This window comes from Mustela nigripes, chromosome 3 (genome assembly GCF_022355385.1).
Source record: "Mustela nigripes isolate SB6536 chromosome 3, MUSNIG.SB6536, whole genome shotgun sequence".
NCBI classification, from domain to species: Eukaryota; Metazoa; Chordata; class Mammalia; order Carnivora; family Mustelidae; genus Mustela; species Mustela nigripes.
This window is the reverse complement of record NC_081559.1, coordinates 73,205,018-73,223,757: the sequence shown is the minus strand read 5'-3', so window position 1 is coordinate 73,223,757 and position 18,740 is coordinate 73,205,018. Positions and strand designations below refer to the sequence as shown.

The following is an 18,740-nucleotide window of genomic DNA, read 5'->3' as shown; positions in this document are numbered from 1 at the left end:
AAAGAAAAACAATCTCCACTTGGAAAGAAATGAATTCTCAGGTGTCAGGAACAGCTAGAAAATGAGCATGAAATTTCAGTTTGAATGGGATCACACTCCAGTCCGCTGTAGTTTGATAAAGCCCGCTTACACAAGGCTATCTCTGAAAATAAGAAGGGAAAATAAGGTGGAGCGAAGCCTGGATTCTTGGATCCTGTGAATGAAGAGAACGCTAATGCTAATGTTTAGCATTACCGTTTCGTTTGGTGAAAAATACATCTTGTTTCTAAATGTCACGTGCTAGCTCTTTTCTTCCTCATTCATTTGTCCAGTGATAACATTTTCCAGTGTGTATTTTTGTGCGATAGCTGCTGTTTGGTTTAGTTGCTTCCCATCTGTCAACAGCTACAAAATAGTGGCTTTGATTGTGCTCTCATGTGTCTTGTACTGTTTTATTCTTTCTTCTTTGTGGGCACTCTGCTTTTAGCAAATGAGAGAAGCTTCTTGGATCTCCTTCTTCCCTTTGTCATCTCCTTTGCTGCCACACCAGGAAAGCTCAGCCACCATGAGCATATCTTCGATTCCACTGGCCAGCATTTGTGTCCCAGAGTTTCACTGATCAAGAACGATCATCCTGGGAAGGACTCACAAGGAGCCCTAAAAGGAGGAAGGACAAGGGGGCAGCCTTCTGATCCTACCCATCGGCTGACTTAATTCTGGAAATAAATGAAATGAGAGATATATAAAAAACAACAACAAATCACCCACCCATACAAAACACATTGCTTTGTTGCACTAATAGATGTCTGACTTATGTGTGACATCTTTGAAGCTGATTAAAAAAAAAGAAAGAAAGAAAAAAGCTAAGCATGTGTGATTTCAATTGCCTCTCAGCCATAGACAAGACTGGTTATAGCACTTCAAGCTGCATTATCACTGAATTCTGCTAATTTCTCCAAGATTATTATGTAGCCTGCCTTAAATAAAATAATGTTTCTTTGCTACTGGTGTTTCCTGTGACAGTATCAGGAAATGGTCTGATTTCTGGAGCAGTATCAAAGAGAACTTTCCTTCTCTGGAGGAGTATCAAAGAGAATTTTCCTTCTGGCCATCATTCAGGAGAACCTTGTTGATCATTGATAGGTTGTAGATACAGATATGTAATCTATTGGACATACAGTATGCCACATAGTTTTATGAAACCTACAGAGATGTGTTTAAAAAAAAAAAAGCATCATATGTGAATAGCAGCTCTAAGTGCTTTCAAAGTCTGTTGTAGCCTGTTAAGATGGAAAGGCCCTGCAAAGGGCCAGAGTAAATTGTTACTTTGTACAAAGAGTACTCTGACAGCAAATGTCAGAGTAAATTACTAGAAACCTCATTTTGAATTCTGACGACCTTCTCTTACAGCTCCTCATGTGGAATTCTTAAGACCACTCACCGATCTTCAAGTTAAAGAAAAAGAAATGGCTCGGTTTGAGTGTGAAATTTCCCGAGAAAATGCTAAGGTCTGTGACTGTATGATTGCTGTCTTGTGTTGTCAGATACCTCTGTTCACTTTTGGCCCAGACAAAACAGGAAAAAAAAAAGGGAAAGTGAATCAGATCTGAGTATCACTTTGCTTCAGATTAAAGATTATTACTTTGGTGTGAAATGCATACTTGATCCCATTATTCTCCTTGTAGTATTATTCATTAACTATCACTTGAAAACCAATGGACTTACAATCAAGAGATTCAGATATTATTGGTTTGGGCCATATGAAATTGCTGTGTTCTTAGGCTGAGAACAAATATCTGTAATTTCATGTGTTTCATTAACTACCATTGGCAAATCAGCTGTCTCAGTTTACACATCCAAAAACAAAGGACTTAGTCTACATGATACCTAAAGCCCTCTCTATGGCTCTCATATATGATCCCATTATCTTTAACAACTGGTAGCAGCATCACAGCAGCTAACTTAACAATAATGGAAGGAGTTTGTTCTTGCCCTTTTGGGTCTAGGTTATATTTGTATTTATCACTCTGGTTCTGCTTCACACCATAGTCCTGTTGGTTGTTTAAAAAAAAAAAAAAACTCAGAATCCTAATTCCTCTTAAGGACACATAGGTGAAGGAACAATAAGAAAACTGAGAAAAGTGTCTATGTATCGCAAATATAGGTTCAGTGGTTTAAAGATGGTGCTGAAATCAAAAAGGGCAAAAAGTATGACATCATATCTAAGGGAGCCGTGCGCATTCTTGTCATCAACAAATGTCTACTGGATGATGAAGCAGAGTATTCCTGTGAAGTAAGGACAGCAAGAACTTCTGGCATGCTGACCGTACTGGGTAAGGGTGAAGTCTTTCTTTGCAGAAGTATATGTTTTGGGGAAAAAAATAATTTTCAGTTGAACTCAATGTTGTTGTTGTTGTTGTTATTCTTGCAGAAGAAGAAGCTGTCTTTACAAAAAATCTTGGCAACATTGAAGTTAATGAAGGAGACACTATAAAACTGGTTTGTGAAGTCTCCAAGCCTGGAGCAGAAGTGGTTTGGTACAAAGGGGATGAAGAGATCATTGAAACAGGAAGATACGAAATCCTTACCGAAGGACGAAAGAGAATCCTAATCATTCAGAACGCTCACCTTGAGGATGCCGGCAGCTACAACTGCCGACTCCCAAGTTCTCGAACTGATGGCAAAGTCAAAGTCCACGGTAGGAAAATTACAATAAATCATATTTTAAGAATTCATACTTGATGCATATAAGGAACAGAAGCTGAAGTTTTTAATACCTTGCAACTTCTTCTTTCCAGAACTCGCTGCTGAATTTCTCTCAAAGCCTCAGAACCTTGAAATACTTGAAGGAGAAAAGGCTGAATTTGTCTGCACTATATCAAAGGAAAGCTTTGAAGTCCAGTGGAAGAGGGATGATAAGACACTTGAATCAGGAGACAAATATGACATTATTGCTGATGGCAAAAAGAGGATCCTGGTTGTGAAAGATGCCACATTACAAGATATGGGCACTTACGTAGTCATGGTTGGAGCCGCGAGAGCAGCAGCTCACTTGACAGTAATTGGTAAGTTGGTTTTAGCTTCTTGGGTTTGCTTCCAGTTGCCTCTATGTCGGTCCTTCTTCATACTCTAAGAATTGTCGGTTGCTTTCAGAAAAACTCAGGATCATAGTTCCTCTAAAGGACACTCGTGTAAAGGAACAACAAGAAGTCGTCTTCAACTGTGAAGTCAATACAGAAGGTGCCAAAGCCAAATGGTTCAGAAATGAAGAGGCCATATTTGATAGTTCAAAATACATCATTCTGCAAAAAGACCTGGTCTACACACTCAGAATTAGAGATGCACGATTAGATGATCAAGCCAATTACAGTGTGTCTCTGACCAATCACAGAGGTGAAAATGTTAAGAGTGCTGCTAATCTGATAGTAGAAGGTAAGTCACTTATGTAGTATCAACAATAGTTTTTAAATCAGTATCTACTCTGAACACAGTTAAAGTCAACATTTTCTCCTTTACAACAGAGGAAGACCTGAAGATTATTGAGCCTCTTAAAGATATTGAAACAATGGAGAAGAAAACTGTCACATTCTGGTGCAAGGTGAATCGCCTCAACGTAACCCTGAAGTGGACCAGAAATGGAGAAGAGGTGCCTTTAGACAACCGTGTTTCATACAGAATTGATAAATATAAGCACTCTCTAATCATTAAAGACTGTGGCTTCCCAGATGAGGGTGAATACATGGTCACGGCTGGACAAGATAAATCTGTTGCTGAGCTTCTGATCATAGAAGCCCCGACGGAATTTGTAGAGCCCTTAGAAGACCAGACAGTCACTGAGTTTGATGATGCGGTCTTCTCCTGCCAGCTCTCCAGAGAGAAGGCAAATGTGAAATGGTACAGAAATGGGAGAGAAATCAAAGAAGGCAAAAAGTAAGTGAGAGCCTCTTAAGTTCTGTTTCTGGAACTACCTGTACATGTGTGACGACTCAGTGATCATTAGGCTGAGCAATAAGCAATAATTCAATCTCTTCTCTCAGATACAAATTTGAAAAAGATGGAAAGATACATAGACTCATTATAAAAGACTGCAGGCTGGATGATGAATGTGAATATGCTTGTGGAGTAGAAGACAGAAAATCTCGAGCCAGACTTTTTGTGGAAGGTACGTACTGAGTGCAAGGACAATTTTAATATTAGTACCAGCCTTTAAAGGTCGTTAACTCAAGTGCAAACGTTAGTATTCATTTTATATTTTCTTTTCAGAAATCCCTGTTGAGATCATCAGGCCTCCCCAGGATATTCTGGAAGCCCCTGGTGCCGATGTTGTCTTTTTGGCTGAGCTCAACAAAGATAAGGTGGAAGTACAGTGGCTAAGAAATAACATGGTCATTGTTCAGGGTGACAAACACCAGATGATGAGTGAAGGAAAGGTACACAGGCTACAGATTTGTAATATTCAACCTCGTGACCAGGGTGAATACAGATTTATTGCCAAAGACAAAGAAGCCAGAGCTAAGCTAGAACTGGCAGGTAAATCCCTTTCTTTTGTGTTCAGTTATCCTTACAATATCACAGATACTCTGTAAGTTTCAGATTTCACAATTAATTAGATAATGCTTGTGAAACCTTTTATTTCTGCTAGGCTCTACCCACGTCTAACTATTCTAATGTCTCTTACCACAAAGTGTCCTGAATAAGAGGTCATTGATAGCTTCTTCTTTATGTGTTAGAACCTTGAACAGGTGCTGGCACATGGTAGCTGTTCATTATTTCCTAGAAGTAACATATTGCCCTGAAATTCATCCCCAAAAACCTCGACCCAGAGAAAGCTCTGGTCTCTTCTATTTTCCAAACCCCTCTGGACCGTCTTAGGTCTGTTCTCATCCTGACTCAAGCTTCCAAGACATCCTTATGGGTTGTCATTCTGAAAAAGCCAGTTTCCCTTGTACATAAAATTCTGTCTGGTTTATCTTGAACTAAGACATGCCTACTTTATAAAAACAAACAAATATGTTTTGTTCTATATTTAGTTCTCCATTATTATTTTTGGCAAAGAAGGGAGATTTTACAGTTTTATATCAGCCTTAATCCTCTGTTCTCAAGTCTGACAATTTGCAAAGATGCCCTCTCTGCTATAAAGTTATTGTGATATACTTCCAAGGTTATGTAACCAATATTTGCTAACAAATATATAGCAAAGAAGCTGTGGTATAGCTAGACTGTAATGCATAACTCAGAAGCATTCACATGTTCTTTTTCTCACCAGCTGCACCTAAAATCAAGACAGGTGACCAAGATCTTGTGGTTGACGTTGGCCAGCCTCTGACAATGGTGGTGCCCTATGATGCCTACCCTAAAGCAGAAGCTGAGTGGTTTAAAGAAAATGAACCTCTGTCTTCAAAAACTGTTGATACTACAGCTGAACAAACTTCTTTCAGAATTTTAGAAGCTAAGAAAGGAGACAAAGGAAGGTATAAAATTGTGCTTCAGAACAAACATGGAAAAGCAGAAGGATTCATCAATTTAAAAGTTATTGGTAAGCCCTTGCATCACTTGGACTTGATTGGCAAAGCACAACCAAAAGCATGGTAACACAGTAAAAAAATTTTCATACGTGAATTTCAGATGTTCCAGGGCCAGTACGTAACTTGGAAGTGACGGAAACATTTGATGGTGAAGTAAGCCTCAGCTGGGAAGAGCCATTAACTGATGGTGGAAGCAAAATCATAGGTTATGTTGTTGAAAGACGGGACATCAAAAGGAAGACGTGGGTTTTGGCCACGGATCGTGCGGACAGTTGTGAGTTTACTGTCACTGGACTACAAAAAGGTGGAGTTGAGTACCTGTTCCGTGTCAGTGCAAGGAACAGAGTTGGCACTGGTGAACCAGTAGAAACTGACAATCCTGTGGAAGCAAGGAGTAAATATGGTAAGAAGTTTTTAAGTAAATTGCAAACGAGCTTATCTTTGCTTTTATCCCTGATTTAACCTAAAGCCATGTTTTCTTCTTAGATGTTCCCGGCCCTCCTTTGAACGTAGCCATCACTGATATAAATAGATTTGGGGTCTCACTGACATGGGAGCCACCAGAGTATGATGGAGGAGCTGTGATTACAAACTACGTTATTGAATTAAGAGATAAGACTTCTATCAGATGGGACACTGCTATGACAGTGAGAGCTGAAGACCTGTCTGCAACTGTCACCGATGTGGTGGAAGGACAGGAGTACAGTTTCCGGGTCAGAGCCCAAAATCGAATTGGAGTTGGGAAACCAAGTGCAGCCACACCCTTTGTCAAAGTTGCTGATCCAATTGGTAAGCCCATCAAAAAAAGGAAATAATTACTCCATGAAATCTAGAAATTAGGCCTATTAATTAAAATAAAGTTATTGAGAAGGTAGGACATCAGAAAGACATGAACAAAATCACAGAAATCTAGACTGTGCCTACTTAATTCAGTAAATTCAATAAACCTGATAATAGGGATAATGGGGATAATAGAAATGATTATACATTATCTTAATAAATTGTCACTGAATTAAATGGTGTGTTCCAACTCTTTCTTCCATTCCAGAGAGACCAAGTCCTCCTGTGAACCTAAATTCCTCAGATCAGACTCAGTCGTCAGTTCAACTTACATGGGAGCCTCCTCTGAAAGATGGAGGAAGCCCAATATTGGGTTATATAATTGAGCGATGTGAAGAAGGAAAAGATAATTGGATTCGTTGCAATAAGAGACTTGTCCCTGAACTGACTTACAAGGTAGGGAATTTGCATCTGTAAAAACATTTGGTGTATGATCATGGACTTAAATGCACATGTTTTTACAACTGCTGATTCATTACTTCAGGTTACTGGATTACAAAAAGGAGATAAATATTTATACCGAGTGTCTGCAGAAAATGAAGCTGGTGTTTCAGATCCATCTGAAATTCTTGGTCCTCTTACTGCTGATGATGCATTTGGTAAGTGGATATTCTGTTTTTAGATTTGGGAATAGCATGTAGCTACTTCAGGGTACCAGGGCCTTAAATATAGTACTAGAAACTCATTAATTTTTCTTCTTGGTAGTTGAACCAACAATGGATTTAAGTGCATTCAAAGATGGTCTGGAAGTTATTGTCCCGCATCCTATCACGATCCTGGTTCCAAGTACAGGCTATCCAAGGCCAAGTGCAACCTGGTCTTTTGGAGATAAAGTACTAGAAGCAGGGGACCGTGTGAAAATTAAAACCTTATCTGCCTATGCTGAACTTGTCATTTCTCCAAGTGAACGTCCAGACAAGGGCATTTATACACTGAAATTAGAAAATCGTGTGAAAGCAATTTCTGGGGAAATTGATGTCAATGTAATTGGTAAGTACCTAAACTTTTGTTATATAAGGTGACTTGACAGTATTAACACATACTGGTTCAAGCTATTACCTATATTGATTTCTGACTACATTTTCTCAGCTCGCCCAAGTGCTCCCAAAGAGCTGAAATTTAGTGACATAACCAGAGACTCGGTACATTTGACTTGGGAACCACCAGATGATGATGGAGGAAGTCCACTAACAGGATATGTTGTTGAAAAGCGAGAAGTCAGCCGGAAAACATGGACTAAAGTGAGTTTTGAGCAGCAATGAGCCATCTCCAGAAAAAAGAGTTGGGGAAAGCCCAGCATGCTGGGATGCCATGAAAAGTTTATATGGTTTCCCTTTGCCTTGCTAAAAATGAACCACAAATAAAAAAAAAAAAAAAAAAAAAATGAACTACAAACTTAATGAGGTAGTTCAACCAAGGTTTGGTATAATTGCCTTATTTTATGCCTTACCAAATTTTCTACTAAGTTCATGAAAAAATAAAACTTAACCTTTTCATTTCATACCTGATAAGTACCCAATATGGCCTATTAAGCTATAAGCCATTCTAAGGACACTAAGCACATGACTCCCTGGTGGTCAGACTTCTCATGCTACTAGATTATCCTAATTGGCCCAATCTACCCTTTTTTTTCCTCCTCAGTTTGTTACTATTATTTACTCAATACTCAGTATTGTTTTTTACCTTGATTTAAAACCATATTTCTAGGGGCACCTACGTGGCTCAGTCAGTTAAGCAATCTGTCTTCAGCTCAGGTCATGATCCCAGGGCACTGGGATCAAGCCCAGCATTGTTGGGGAGGGGGGTGGCCCCTGCTCAGCAGGGAGTCTGCTTTTCCCTTTCACTCTGCCCCTGCCCCTGCTCATTCTCTCACAAGCATTCTCTAATAAAAAAATTTAAAAAAAAAAATCTTTAAAATCATGTTTCCAGTAACCAAGTTAGTGGAAAGAATCAATACCTTTTTGCCATCAATATCTTTTTGCCACCTTTTTTTAAAATTTATTTTTTATTTATTTTCAGCATAACAGTATTTATTATTTTTGCACCACACCCAGTGCTCCATGCAATCCGTGCCCTCCATAATGCCCACAACCTGGTACCCCAACCTCCCACCACCCTGCCACTTCAAACCCCTCAGATTGTTTTTCAGACAATCTGAGGGGTTTTTGCCACCTTTTTAAAATTACTATTTCAGTGTTCCAAAATTCATTGTTTATGCCCCACACCCAGTGCTCCGTGCAATTTGTGCCCTCCATACACTAGGAGAGTTTCACCTTAATATCCTAGGTTTAAAATGTTATGTGTCTTCTCTGCAGCTTTTTCCTTAGTATGAAATAATTCTTACCATTCAAAAACAATTTCTATTTGTATCCCTGTTCATGATAAAAAGCTTTTGACTCAGGCAAAGGGTTTTTGGGAGACAAGTAACTGTATTTCTTCGTCCCAGGTTACAGACTCCGTGACTGACCTAGAATTCACAGTTCCAGATCTTGTTCAAGGAAAAGAGTATTTATTTAAAGTCTGTGCTCGTAACAAATGTGGCCCTGGAGAACCTGCATATGTTGATGAACCTGTAAATATGTCAGTTCCTGCAAGTGAGTACATTCTTGGCAATGTATTGTCTAGCCTCTTATTACCATTTTTGCTTTTAGACCTGGATTCAAAGTTATGGGGAGTGGGGAATGGCACGGGTTGGTAACATGAAGATTTCATAGATGACCTAGCTAAGACTGAATCTCATTAAAATGTTTATAGCGGTACCTGACCCACCAGAGAATGTTAAATGGAGAGACCGAACAGCCAACAGCATCTTCCTAACATGGGATCCACCTAAACATGATGGTGGCTCACGCATCACAGGCTACATAGTTGAAAAATGTCCACGTGGCTCAGATCGATGGGTTGCCTGTGGAGAACCAGTTGCAGAAACAAAGTAGGTTTTCATAATTATTTTTATTTTTATGTTTTATATATTTATTTTATATTTATATTTAATATCTATATATGTTTTTAACTATAATTACAGCACACGAGTAAATGTTTCATCTTACTTACTAAAATGAGTGCTTTTCTTTTAGAAAATCTGTTACTTTTTTTCACTCAGAATTCCCCTGGTGTGCCTGTCCAATTTTAAAAAGTGCTGCTGAACTTATCCCTTCTCCAAGGTTTTCATTACTTGCAATAACTGAAGCAACCTAGAATTAATTTAAGGAGTAGTATTTTGTCAAGAGTAGGTATACATTTTAGAAAGATTATGAATACTACAGATTATGTGCATTATCGTAAAATATCCTGTTTTGTTTTCTGATAGAATGGAAGTGACTGGTCTTGAAGAAGGCAAATGGTATGCATACCGTGTGAAGGCCTTAAACCGGCAAGGTCCTAGCAAACCAAGCAAACCCACAGATGAAATCCAGGCGGTGGATACACAGGGTATGTATGTTGGGGTTTGTGTTATTAACCAGGCCTCTGCCTTTAATTGTTTGATCTTGCTAACATTGTAAAAAATCTTTTCCCATTTTAGAGGCTCCAGAAATTTTCCTTGATGTGAAGCTGCTCGCTGGTCTCACCGTAAAAGCAGGAACGAAGATCGAACTTCCTGCCACTGTAACTGGAAAACCGGAACCTCAAATAACTTGGACGAAGGCCGATATGCTTCTGAAGCAGGACAAAAGAATCAGCATTGAAAACGTTCCTAAGAAATCCACAGTGACTATCTTGGATAGTAAGAGAAGTGACACCGGCACATACATCATCGAGGCTGTGAATGTCTGTGGTCGGGCCACTGCGGTGGTCGAAGTGAACGTCTTGGGTGAGTGAGGCTGTCATTTCAAAAATGGGCAAAATCATTGCAGTTACTCCTTAAAAACAAATGGATTTTTTATAAAAATGCTTTTTTTCCTGAGTGTGTAATCTCCTCCACAGACAAACCTGGACCACCAGCTGCTTTTGACATCACAGATGTGACCAACGAATCATGCCTTCTAACATGGAACCCACCACGTGATGATGGTGGATCTAAAATCACAAACTATGTTGTGGAGAGAAGAGCGACCGACAGCGAAGTGTGGCACAAGCTTTCATCAACTGTCAAGGATACAAACTACAAGGCAACCAAATTAACACCTAACAAAGAATACATCTTCAGAGTTGCTGCAGAAAACATGTACGGTGTTGGTGAACCAGTTCAGGCCTCTCCAATAATAGCTAAATTTCAGTTTGGTAAGTTTCTCATTAATCTGTTGACCAAAATTGTTAAAAAAAAGAAAGATTCTTGTGTCAAACTTAGATTTAAGTGTCATTTTTATATATAGGACATGTAACACTTATATCCTTGTTCTGCCTATAGATCCACCTGGACCTCCAACTCGCCTTGAACCTTCTGATATCACTAAAGATGCAGTTACTCTCACATGGTGTGAGCCAGACGATGATGGTGGCAGCCCAATCACTGGATACTGGGTTGAAAGATTAGATCCTGATTCCGATAAATGGGTCAGATGCAATAAGATGCCAGTAAAGGACACAACATTTAGGTATGTCCAGTATCTCCATCAAGATGTTAAGATAGCAGTATATACAATTTTTCATTCTTTAGCATTCCTTTTGATTATACCTTCTTACACATTACCATAAAATTTTAAATTATTTTTATATTTATTTTTTATATTTAATTTTATTTAATTTTTACATTTATATTACCACATAATTTCAAAAATGATGTAAATTCCATTCCAGGACACATTTCTTCATTTCTTTACTGCCTTTCTGTAAGTTGCAAAGTGGTCTTCTAGTATATTATGAGGAGCACTATTACAGATGCTATAATTACACTGGTACATTTGACCAAATATGAGTTTATAATGAAATATTTTCAGTTAAATTTCAAAATCAGTCATTTACAATTAAAATAAATTAGCCCCGTCAGAGTAAAATACACAGAGGCTTCTGCTGATCATGGTATCCAATTCATCCTTTGTCTCTAATTCAGAGTGAAAGGTCTCACAAATAAGAAAAAATACAGATTCCGTGTTTTGGCTGAGAATCTTGCTGGACCTGGAAAACCAAGTAGATCAACGGAACCAATCTTAATAAAGGATCCAATAGGTATTATTTACATATCCTTCTGTGGTTATTTTGAAGCTCCTATTAATTTCTTTTTTGACAAACTTAAATAATGGTTTCCTTTCATTGGTTTGCAGATCCTCCATGGCCTCCTGGAAAACCAACTGTGAAAGATGTAGGCAAAACATCATTGATGTTGAACTGGACAAAGCCAGAACATGATGGAGGGGCAAAGATTGAGTCTTATGTCATTGAAATGCTAAAGACCGGAACAGATGACTGGGTCCGAGTGGCTGAAGGTGTTCCCACCACTCAGCATTTGCTCACCGGTCTCATGGAAGGACAGGAATACTCATTCCGAGTTAGAGCTGTGAACAAGGCCGGGGAAAGTGAGCCCAGTGAACCCAGTGACCCTGTGCTTTGCAGGGAAAAACTATGTAAGTCACTCTTGATGTTTAAGGTATATAAATTCTTCTAAAGTATATCTGAGGACTACAGTATGAGAAAAATGAAAAACTTGTTACTAGATTCATTGAAGACTGAATATTGGACAATTCAAAAATTGAATTCTCTTTTTCTTCTTCAGATCCTCCATCACCACCTCGCTGGCTTGAAGTTATTAATATCACAAAAAATACAGCAGACCTTAAGTGGACAGTTCCTGAGAAAGATGGAGGGTCCCCCATCACAAACTACATTGTGGAAAAGAGAGACGTGAGGCGAAAAGGCTGGCAAACGGTGGACACTACTGTCAAGGACACGAAGTGCACAGTAACCCCACTGACAGAGGGCTCTTTATACGTGTTCCGGGTTGCTGCAGAAAATGCCATAGGACAAAGTGACTACTGTGAAATTGAGGACTCTGTCCTGGCCAAAGACACCTTTAGTATGTTCTCTAGCTTCATCTTTGTGATACCATTTGTAGTAGATTACCACTTCCCCTCTGGTTTTTCTAACCACTGAATATTTTGCTTCTAGCCACCCCTGGTCCACCATACGCTCTGGCAGTGGTTGATGTAACCAAGCGACATGTTGACTTGAAGTGGGAACCACCGAAAAATGATGGTGGACGACCAATACAGAGGTAGAATTTTAATTAATTCACAAAGAAAATCTGTACTCAGCTGAACATTCTTAACTTTGTTTTCCCTATTAATGCTAATAAAATGCTTTATTTCAATAGATACATCATTGAGAAGAAAGAAAAGTTAGGCACCCGTTGGGTGAAAGCTGGAAAGACCTCAGGACCTGACTGTAACTTCAGAGTAACTGATGTCATTGAAGGAACAGAGGTCCAGTTTCAGGTTCGGGCAGAAAATGAAGCTGGAGTTGGTCACCCAAGTGAACCCACAGAAATCCTGGCAATTGAAGATCCAACAAGTAAGTAGTATCAGTTATGTGAAGGATATTGTCTACAGCTTGATGATGAGATCACGGATGTGAATTGTTCACTCTTTTTTCAGGTCCTCCTTCACCTCCTCTTGACTTGCATGTGACTGATGCTGGGCGAAAGCACATTGCTATCGCCTGGAAGCCTCCAGAGAAAAATGGTGGAAGTCCTATTATAGGATACCATGTTGAAATGTGCCCAGTAGGCACTGAGAAATGGATGCGAGTTAATTCCCGCCCAATAAAAGACTTGAAGTTCAAAGTTGAAGAAGGTGTTGTTCCTGACAAGGAGTACGTTCTGAGAGTGAGAGCTGTCAATGCTGTTGGTGTCAGTGAGCCATCTGAGATCTCTGAAAACGTAGTTGCCAAAGACCCAGACTGTAAGAACACAGTTTCTTTTATAATTAATAAAACAGGCTTTGCTTACACATTGCACTTTGATGTACCTTTTTTCCCTCTTTTCAATATCTCACAGGCAAGCCAACAATTGATATGGAGACACATGACATTGTTGTCATTGAAGGTGAAAAGTTACGCATTCCTGTTCCCTTCCGAGCTGTCCCAGTTCCAACTGTTAGTTGGCATAAAGATGGTAAAGAAGTCAAAGCAAGTGACAGATTAACAATGAAGAATGATCACATCTCTGCACACCTTGAAGTTCCCAAGAGTGTCCATGCAGATGCTGGAGTTTATACCATTACGCTGGAGAACAAGCTTGGCTCAGCAACTGGCTCAATCAATGTCAAAGTCATAGGTAATCATTCTTTGATGAAATATGAGATACTCTTCTTCACATGTTAGGAAAATTAATTAACTTCACAGTGTTAGTATAAAGGGTTTCATGGGTTAGCTATTTATAAACTAAGTGTCCTTCCAGATTATTTCTTCCTATACGAGAAGCAAAGCAATTATAGACGTGAAATTTCCAGTTAAAAATCTGATTAAACTAATTCACTTCTGTTGTAATTACTGGCATGTGAAGTACTAAATAAAAGAGTACACCCCCCAAAAGTTTTAATTGCCAATACTCATTCATAATTGTATTTATATTTTTCCATAGTGTTTTCACCAGGATCAGTAACATTTTCTATCTTGTCCCATGTAGATGGTATTTAGAAATTTATGTGTGGAGAAATTTGTGTGTGGAGAGTCTTTGTTAGCCCTTCTGAGTCTTTGTTTGGAATAAAGACTCAGGAGGGCTACTGACATTTAGTAATTGGGGGCCAAGGATGCTAAATGGCCTGCAATGTATGGGGGAATACTCCAGCACATCAAAGGTTATCCCACCCAAAATGTGACTAGTCACATTTAGAAAAAGTGTACTATAACATGCTGACTATTCGTCTTACAATAATAAGTGTCATTTTATTTCTAACAGGCCTACCTGGACCGTGCAAAGATATTAAAGCAAGTGACGTGACCAAGAGTTCTTGTAAATTAACCTGGGAGCCTCCAGAATATGATGGTGGAAGCCCAATCCTCCATTATGTCCTGGAACGCAGAGAGGCTGGGAGGAGGACATATATACCAGTCATGTCTGGTGAGAACAAACTGTCTTGGACCATAAAAGATCTGATACCAAATGGTGAATACTTCTTCCGTGTTAAAGCTGTCAACAAGATTGGTGGAGGCGAATATATTGAACTGAAAAACCCAGTCATTGCTCAAGATCCAAAGCGTAAGTTTGGGCATGGTTGGAATATATCTAGGAATTAATATGCAATTTTTTAATTTTAAAAAGTGGGTTTATATTATACATGTACATATTAACAGGTTTTTTCTTATTCTTCAGAGCCTCCTGATCCACCTGTGGATGTTGAGGTTCATAATCCTACAGCTAAGGCAATGACCATTACGTGGAAGCCACCTTTGTACGATGGAGGAAGCAAAATCATGGGTTACATCATAGAAAAGATTGCTAAGGGTGAAGACAAATGGAAGAGATGCAATGAACACCTGGTACCAGTCCTGACCTACACAGCAAAAGGACTTGAAGAGGGAAAGGAATACCAATTCCGAGTGCGAGCAGAAAATGCTGCTGGCATTAGTGAACCTTCTCGGGCCACTCCTCCAACGAAAGCTGTAGATCCTATTGGTAAGTTTCATTTAATGGGGTGGCCACTGTCCCATTGTATAGTAAAAAAGAATAATGTCTTGTCAGATGTTTTGATCAGAACTGAAAGCAATTGCTGTCTTTAATCCTTACAGATGCCCCGAAGGTCATTTTGAGAACCAGCCTTGAGGTGAAACGAGGTGATGAAATAGCCCTCGATGCAACCATCTCTGGGTCTCCTTACCCAGCTATTACATGGCTAAAGGATGAAAAAGTCATTACACCGGAAGAAATAAAGAAGCGAGCAGCACCCACAATTAGGAGGAAGAAGGGTGAAGTTCAAGAAGAAGAACCATTTGTCCTCCCTCTGACAGAACGTTTGAGTATCGACAACAGTAAAAAAGGAGAGTCTCAGCTACGTGTCCGAGATTCTCTCCGACCTGACCACGGCGTGTATATGATCAAAGCTGAAAATGACCATGGCACTGCCAAAGCTCCCTGTACTGTCTGTGTGCTAGGTGAGTAGGCAAAACAACACTTCTCAATAAAAGGAAGTCTAGGGAAGAGTTTTAGTAAGATATAAAAAGGGGGTTTGGGCCAGGGGGTAGGGGTATCAAAGAAGTAGGAAATAGCTTCAGCAAGCTATCCTCTGACCCATTTTTCCTCCTGGCTATGTAAACTAAATCACCCAAGCTTGTTGTTTATTAGCTAGTGTGGTATGAAGACTGGTGTAGAAAAACACAGAAGTTTGTGTTAAAGGGGCATGGACGTTTTTCATAACCACCGCTTCTACACAAATTTTTAATCATTGTTGTCTTTTGAAACATTAGATACACCAGGACCACCAATCAACTTTGTATTTGAAGATATTAGAAAGAACTCTGTCCTCTGCAAATGGGAACCACCCCTTGATGATGGTGGCAGTGAAATTATAAACTACACTTTGGAAAAGAAAGACAAGACAAAACCTGACTCAGAGTGGATTACTGTCACTGCAACACTTAGACACTGCAAATATTCAGTGACAAAACTAATTGAAGGAAAAGAGTACCTCTTTCGTGTAAGAGCTGAAAACAGGTTTGGGCCTGGACCACCATGTGTTTCCAAACCACTTACAGCCAAAGATCCATTTGGTAAGGTTCTTTTAGCATCTACACTTTGCCTTTTTATCATATGCATGGGTATATACATTACCATAGCTTTTAAACTTGAATTTTTATGATACTAGGGAATTAATTCAAATATGCAATTTTTTTTTTATCAGAACCGCCCGATGCACCCGACAAGCCCATTGTAGAAGATGTTACCAAAAACAGTATGCTCGTGAAATGGAATGAACCAAAAGATAATGGAAGTCCCATCTTGGGTTATTGGCTTGAAAAACGAGAGGTTAATAGTACACACTGGTCTCGTGTCAACAGAAGCCTTCTGAATTCTTTGAAAACCAATGTAGAAGGCCTATTAGAAGGACTCACTTATGTCTTCAGAGTATGTGCCGAAAATGCAGCTGGCCCCGGAAAGTTCAGTCCCCCTTCAGATCCCAAAACAGCACATGATCCAATCTGTAAGTAATTTCTCATGAAGAGAGTGGGGTACAACATGGTGACTATAATTAAGTCACTTAATTAAGTGCTATATTATATGTTTGAAAGTGAAGAGAGTAGATCTTGCATGTTAACACTAAAAAAAAGAAAAATGATAATTGTGTAAGGGGATGAAGGTGTAAACCAACACTGTGGTAATCATCTTGCAACATACGTATCAGATTATCATGTTGTATACCTTAAACTTACCAAAAAAGTGGGGGATGCCTGGGTGGCTCAGTTGGTTAAGCAACTGCCTTCAGCTCAGGTCATGATCCCAGGGTCCTGGAATTGCCTCTCCCTCTCCCTGCTACTCCGCCTGCTTGTGCTCGCTCTCTGTCAAATAAATAAAATTAAAATTTAAAAAAATTAAAGAAACTTATCCTCCCCAAAAAACAAGCAAAATATTAACAATGACTACAGACACATGCTAAGGTCACAAAGTAAAATTTTAAACATCTATAAATATAACTTAAAAATTTCACAAAGCAGTACTTACCCATACTACCTGCAATGCATTCTGGAAAAAAGTGGATAGAGTAAGTTATTGTGCATTTTAAAAGCTTCAGTGAGTTCTGATTTGTGTAACTGCATTCATTTCCAGCTCCACCTGGGCCACCTGTCCCAAAAGTCACGGACACAAGCTCTACAACTATTGATCTAGAATGGGAACCCCCAGCTTTCAATGGTGGGGGGGAAATTATTGGCTACTTTGTCGATAAGCAGCTGGTTGGCACAAATGAATGGTCACGCTGCACAGAGAAGATGATCAAGAATCGTCAGTACACCGTCAAAGAAATCCGAGAGGGTGCCGATTATAAACTTCGAGTGAGTGCTGTCAACGCTGCAGGTGAAGGACCACCAGGAGAGACAGGACCTGTTACTGTGGCTGAACCACAAGGTAACCTAAGAGTTCCCTAGATAAGATTATGGATATTTTCCTAGTAGGAGACTTTTCCCCTATCTTTCTTGGGCTAATGTATTACTGTTCTCTTTAAAACAGAGCCTCCAACTGTGGAACTAGATGTTTCTGTCAAAGCTGGGATACAAATAATGGCTGGGAAGACACTCAGAATTCCAGCTGTGGTGACTGGGCGTCCGGTGCCTACCAGAGTATGGACCATAGAAGAAGGGGAGCTAGATAAAGACCGCGTTGTAATAGAGAACGTTGGAACCAAATCTGAGCTAATTATCAAGAATGCATTGAGAAAAGACCATGGCAGATATGTGATTACAGCTACTAATAGCTGTGGTTCCAAATTTGCAGCAGCCAGGGTAGAAGTTTTTGGTAAGGAATGTTACGTGGATTTTCAGAGGGTTTTCCCAAGTAACACAATTTATCGCATTGATTTTTTATGTTTGCCTGTTTGTTTGTTAATTTTATTTTATAGATGTTCCTGGACCAGTTCTTGACTTAAAACCTGTTGTTACAAATAGAAAGATGTGTTTACTTAACTGGTCTGATCCAGCAGATGATGGAGGAAGTGAAATCACAGGATTCATTATTGAAAGAAAAGATGCTAAGATGCATACCTGGAGACAACCAATTGAGACTGAGAGATCTAAATGTGACATCACAGGTCTCATTGAGGGCCAAGAATATATGTTCCGTGTGATTGCCAAGAACAAGTTTGGCTGCGGCCCTCCTGTTGAAATAGGACCAATTCTTGCAGTGGATCCACTGGGTAAAGGAGGTTTTCGTTGTGTTTTCTTTGTGTTTGCTTCTAGTTATGTCATTTAGCTATTGAGCCTTATGGCTTTGAACTCCCCAACAGTCCCATGATCTATACCTAGAGAGTGATAAGAAAGGTAAATCAAGTAACTATTAGCAACTTTAAGAATACCGTTTTTGCTATGATTTCAATGTCATTTTTGGCTCACTGTAATTTTTGCACAATCCATGCACAGTTTTGTGTACTGAAAAATCTGAATCTAGTGAAGCTTAGCAATAACCTAAAAATAGTTAGAAATTCTACATCTCTGCAATAGAACGCCCTGGAATAATTCATTTAATACTTCCGTAGTTAAAGGGAATTCACTATTTTTAAAAGAGTACGGGATAGACAACAGCCTTAGAATAAATGCCTTAGTCTTCCTTTAGTCCTCAGGTAGTCTCCACACTGGAAGGATATGGAGACCCAGAATCAGAAAAAGCCACCAGAGAATAGAAATCTAACCAAAGGAAATATCCTTAAACAATATGAACAAATGTGAAATCCTAAAATCGCACACACTTGGAAATGCATCCTGACATCCCAACCAAGAAAGCAAAATTTGTGAGGATGACCCATTCCCCAAGAAACAGAG

The 18,740-nt window shown here is 39.3% G+C and overlaps 1 protein-coding gene across 1 annotated transcript in view; it reads left to right on the top strand.

The window, feature by feature from the left end:
- TTN (titin) overlaps positions 1 to 18,740 on the top strand; it is a 275,206-nt gene that overhangs the window by 173,532 nt on the left and 82,934 nt on the right. The window contains exons 193-228 of the mRNA XM_059395492.1: positions 1,390 to 1,487; positions 2,144 to 2,312; positions 2,411 to 2,677; positions 2,778 to 3,044; positions 3,133 to 3,411; positions 3,501 to 3,909; positions 4,017 to 4,141; positions 4,243 to 4,509; positions 5,246 to 5,515; positions 5,605 to 5,907; positions 5,991 to 6,293; positions 6,553 to 6,740; positions 6,829 to 6,943; positions 7,050 to 7,334; positions 7,434 to 7,585; positions 8,791 to 8,938; positions 9,099 to 9,276; positions 9,655 to 9,776; positions 9,868 to 10,155; positions 10,269 to 10,565; positions 10,693 to 10,879; positions 11,335 to 11,450; positions 11,546 to 11,845; positions 11,995 to 12,294; positions 12,387 to 12,492; positions 12,592 to 12,788; positions 12,872 to 13,177; positions 13,273 to 13,551; positions 14,176 to 14,475; positions 14,590 to 14,892; positions 15,006 to 15,368; positions 15,681 to 15,983; positions 16,115 to 16,414; positions 17,038 to 17,334; positions 17,437 to 17,721; positions 17,825 to 18,118. Coding sequence (XP_059251475.1) covers positions 1,390 to 1,487; positions 2,144 to 2,312; positions 2,411 to 2,677; positions 2,778 to 3,044; positions 3,133 to 3,411; positions 3,501 to 3,909; positions 4,017 to 4,141; positions 4,243 to 4,509; positions 5,246 to 5,515; positions 5,605 to 5,907; positions 5,991 to 6,293; positions 6,553 to 6,740; positions 6,829 to 6,943; positions 7,050 to 7,334; positions 7,434 to 7,585; positions 8,791 to 8,938; positions 9,099 to 9,276; positions 9,655 to 9,776; positions 9,868 to 10,155; positions 10,269 to 10,565; positions 10,693 to 10,879; positions 11,335 to 11,450; positions 11,546 to 11,845; positions 11,995 to 12,294; positions 12,387 to 12,492; positions 12,592 to 12,788; positions 12,872 to 13,177; positions 13,273 to 13,551; positions 14,176 to 14,475; positions 14,590 to 14,892; positions 15,006 to 15,368; positions 15,681 to 15,983; positions 16,115 to 16,414; positions 17,038 to 17,334; positions 17,437 to 17,721; positions 17,825 to 18,118 — 8,766 coding nt within the window. The remainder of the gene's footprint in view (positions 1 to 1,389; positions 1,488 to 2,143; positions 2,313 to 2,410; positions 2,678 to 2,777; positions 3,045 to 3,132; positions 3,412 to 3,500; positions 3,910 to 4,016; positions 4,142 to 4,242; positions 4,510 to 5,245; positions 5,516 to 5,604; positions 5,908 to 5,990; positions 6,294 to 6,552; positions 6,741 to 6,828; positions 6,944 to 7,049; positions 7,335 to 7,433; positions 7,586 to 8,790; positions 8,939 to 9,098; positions 9,277 to 9,654; positions 9,777 to 9,867; positions 10,156 to 10,268; positions 10,566 to 10,692; positions 10,880 to 11,334; positions 11,451 to 11,545; positions 11,846 to 11,994; positions 12,295 to 12,386; positions 12,493 to 12,591; positions 12,789 to 12,871; positions 13,178 to 13,272; positions 13,552 to 14,175; positions 14,476 to 14,589; positions 14,893 to 15,005; positions 15,369 to 15,680; positions 15,984 to 16,114; positions 16,415 to 17,037; positions 17,335 to 17,436; positions 17,722 to 17,824; positions 18,119 to 18,740) is intronic.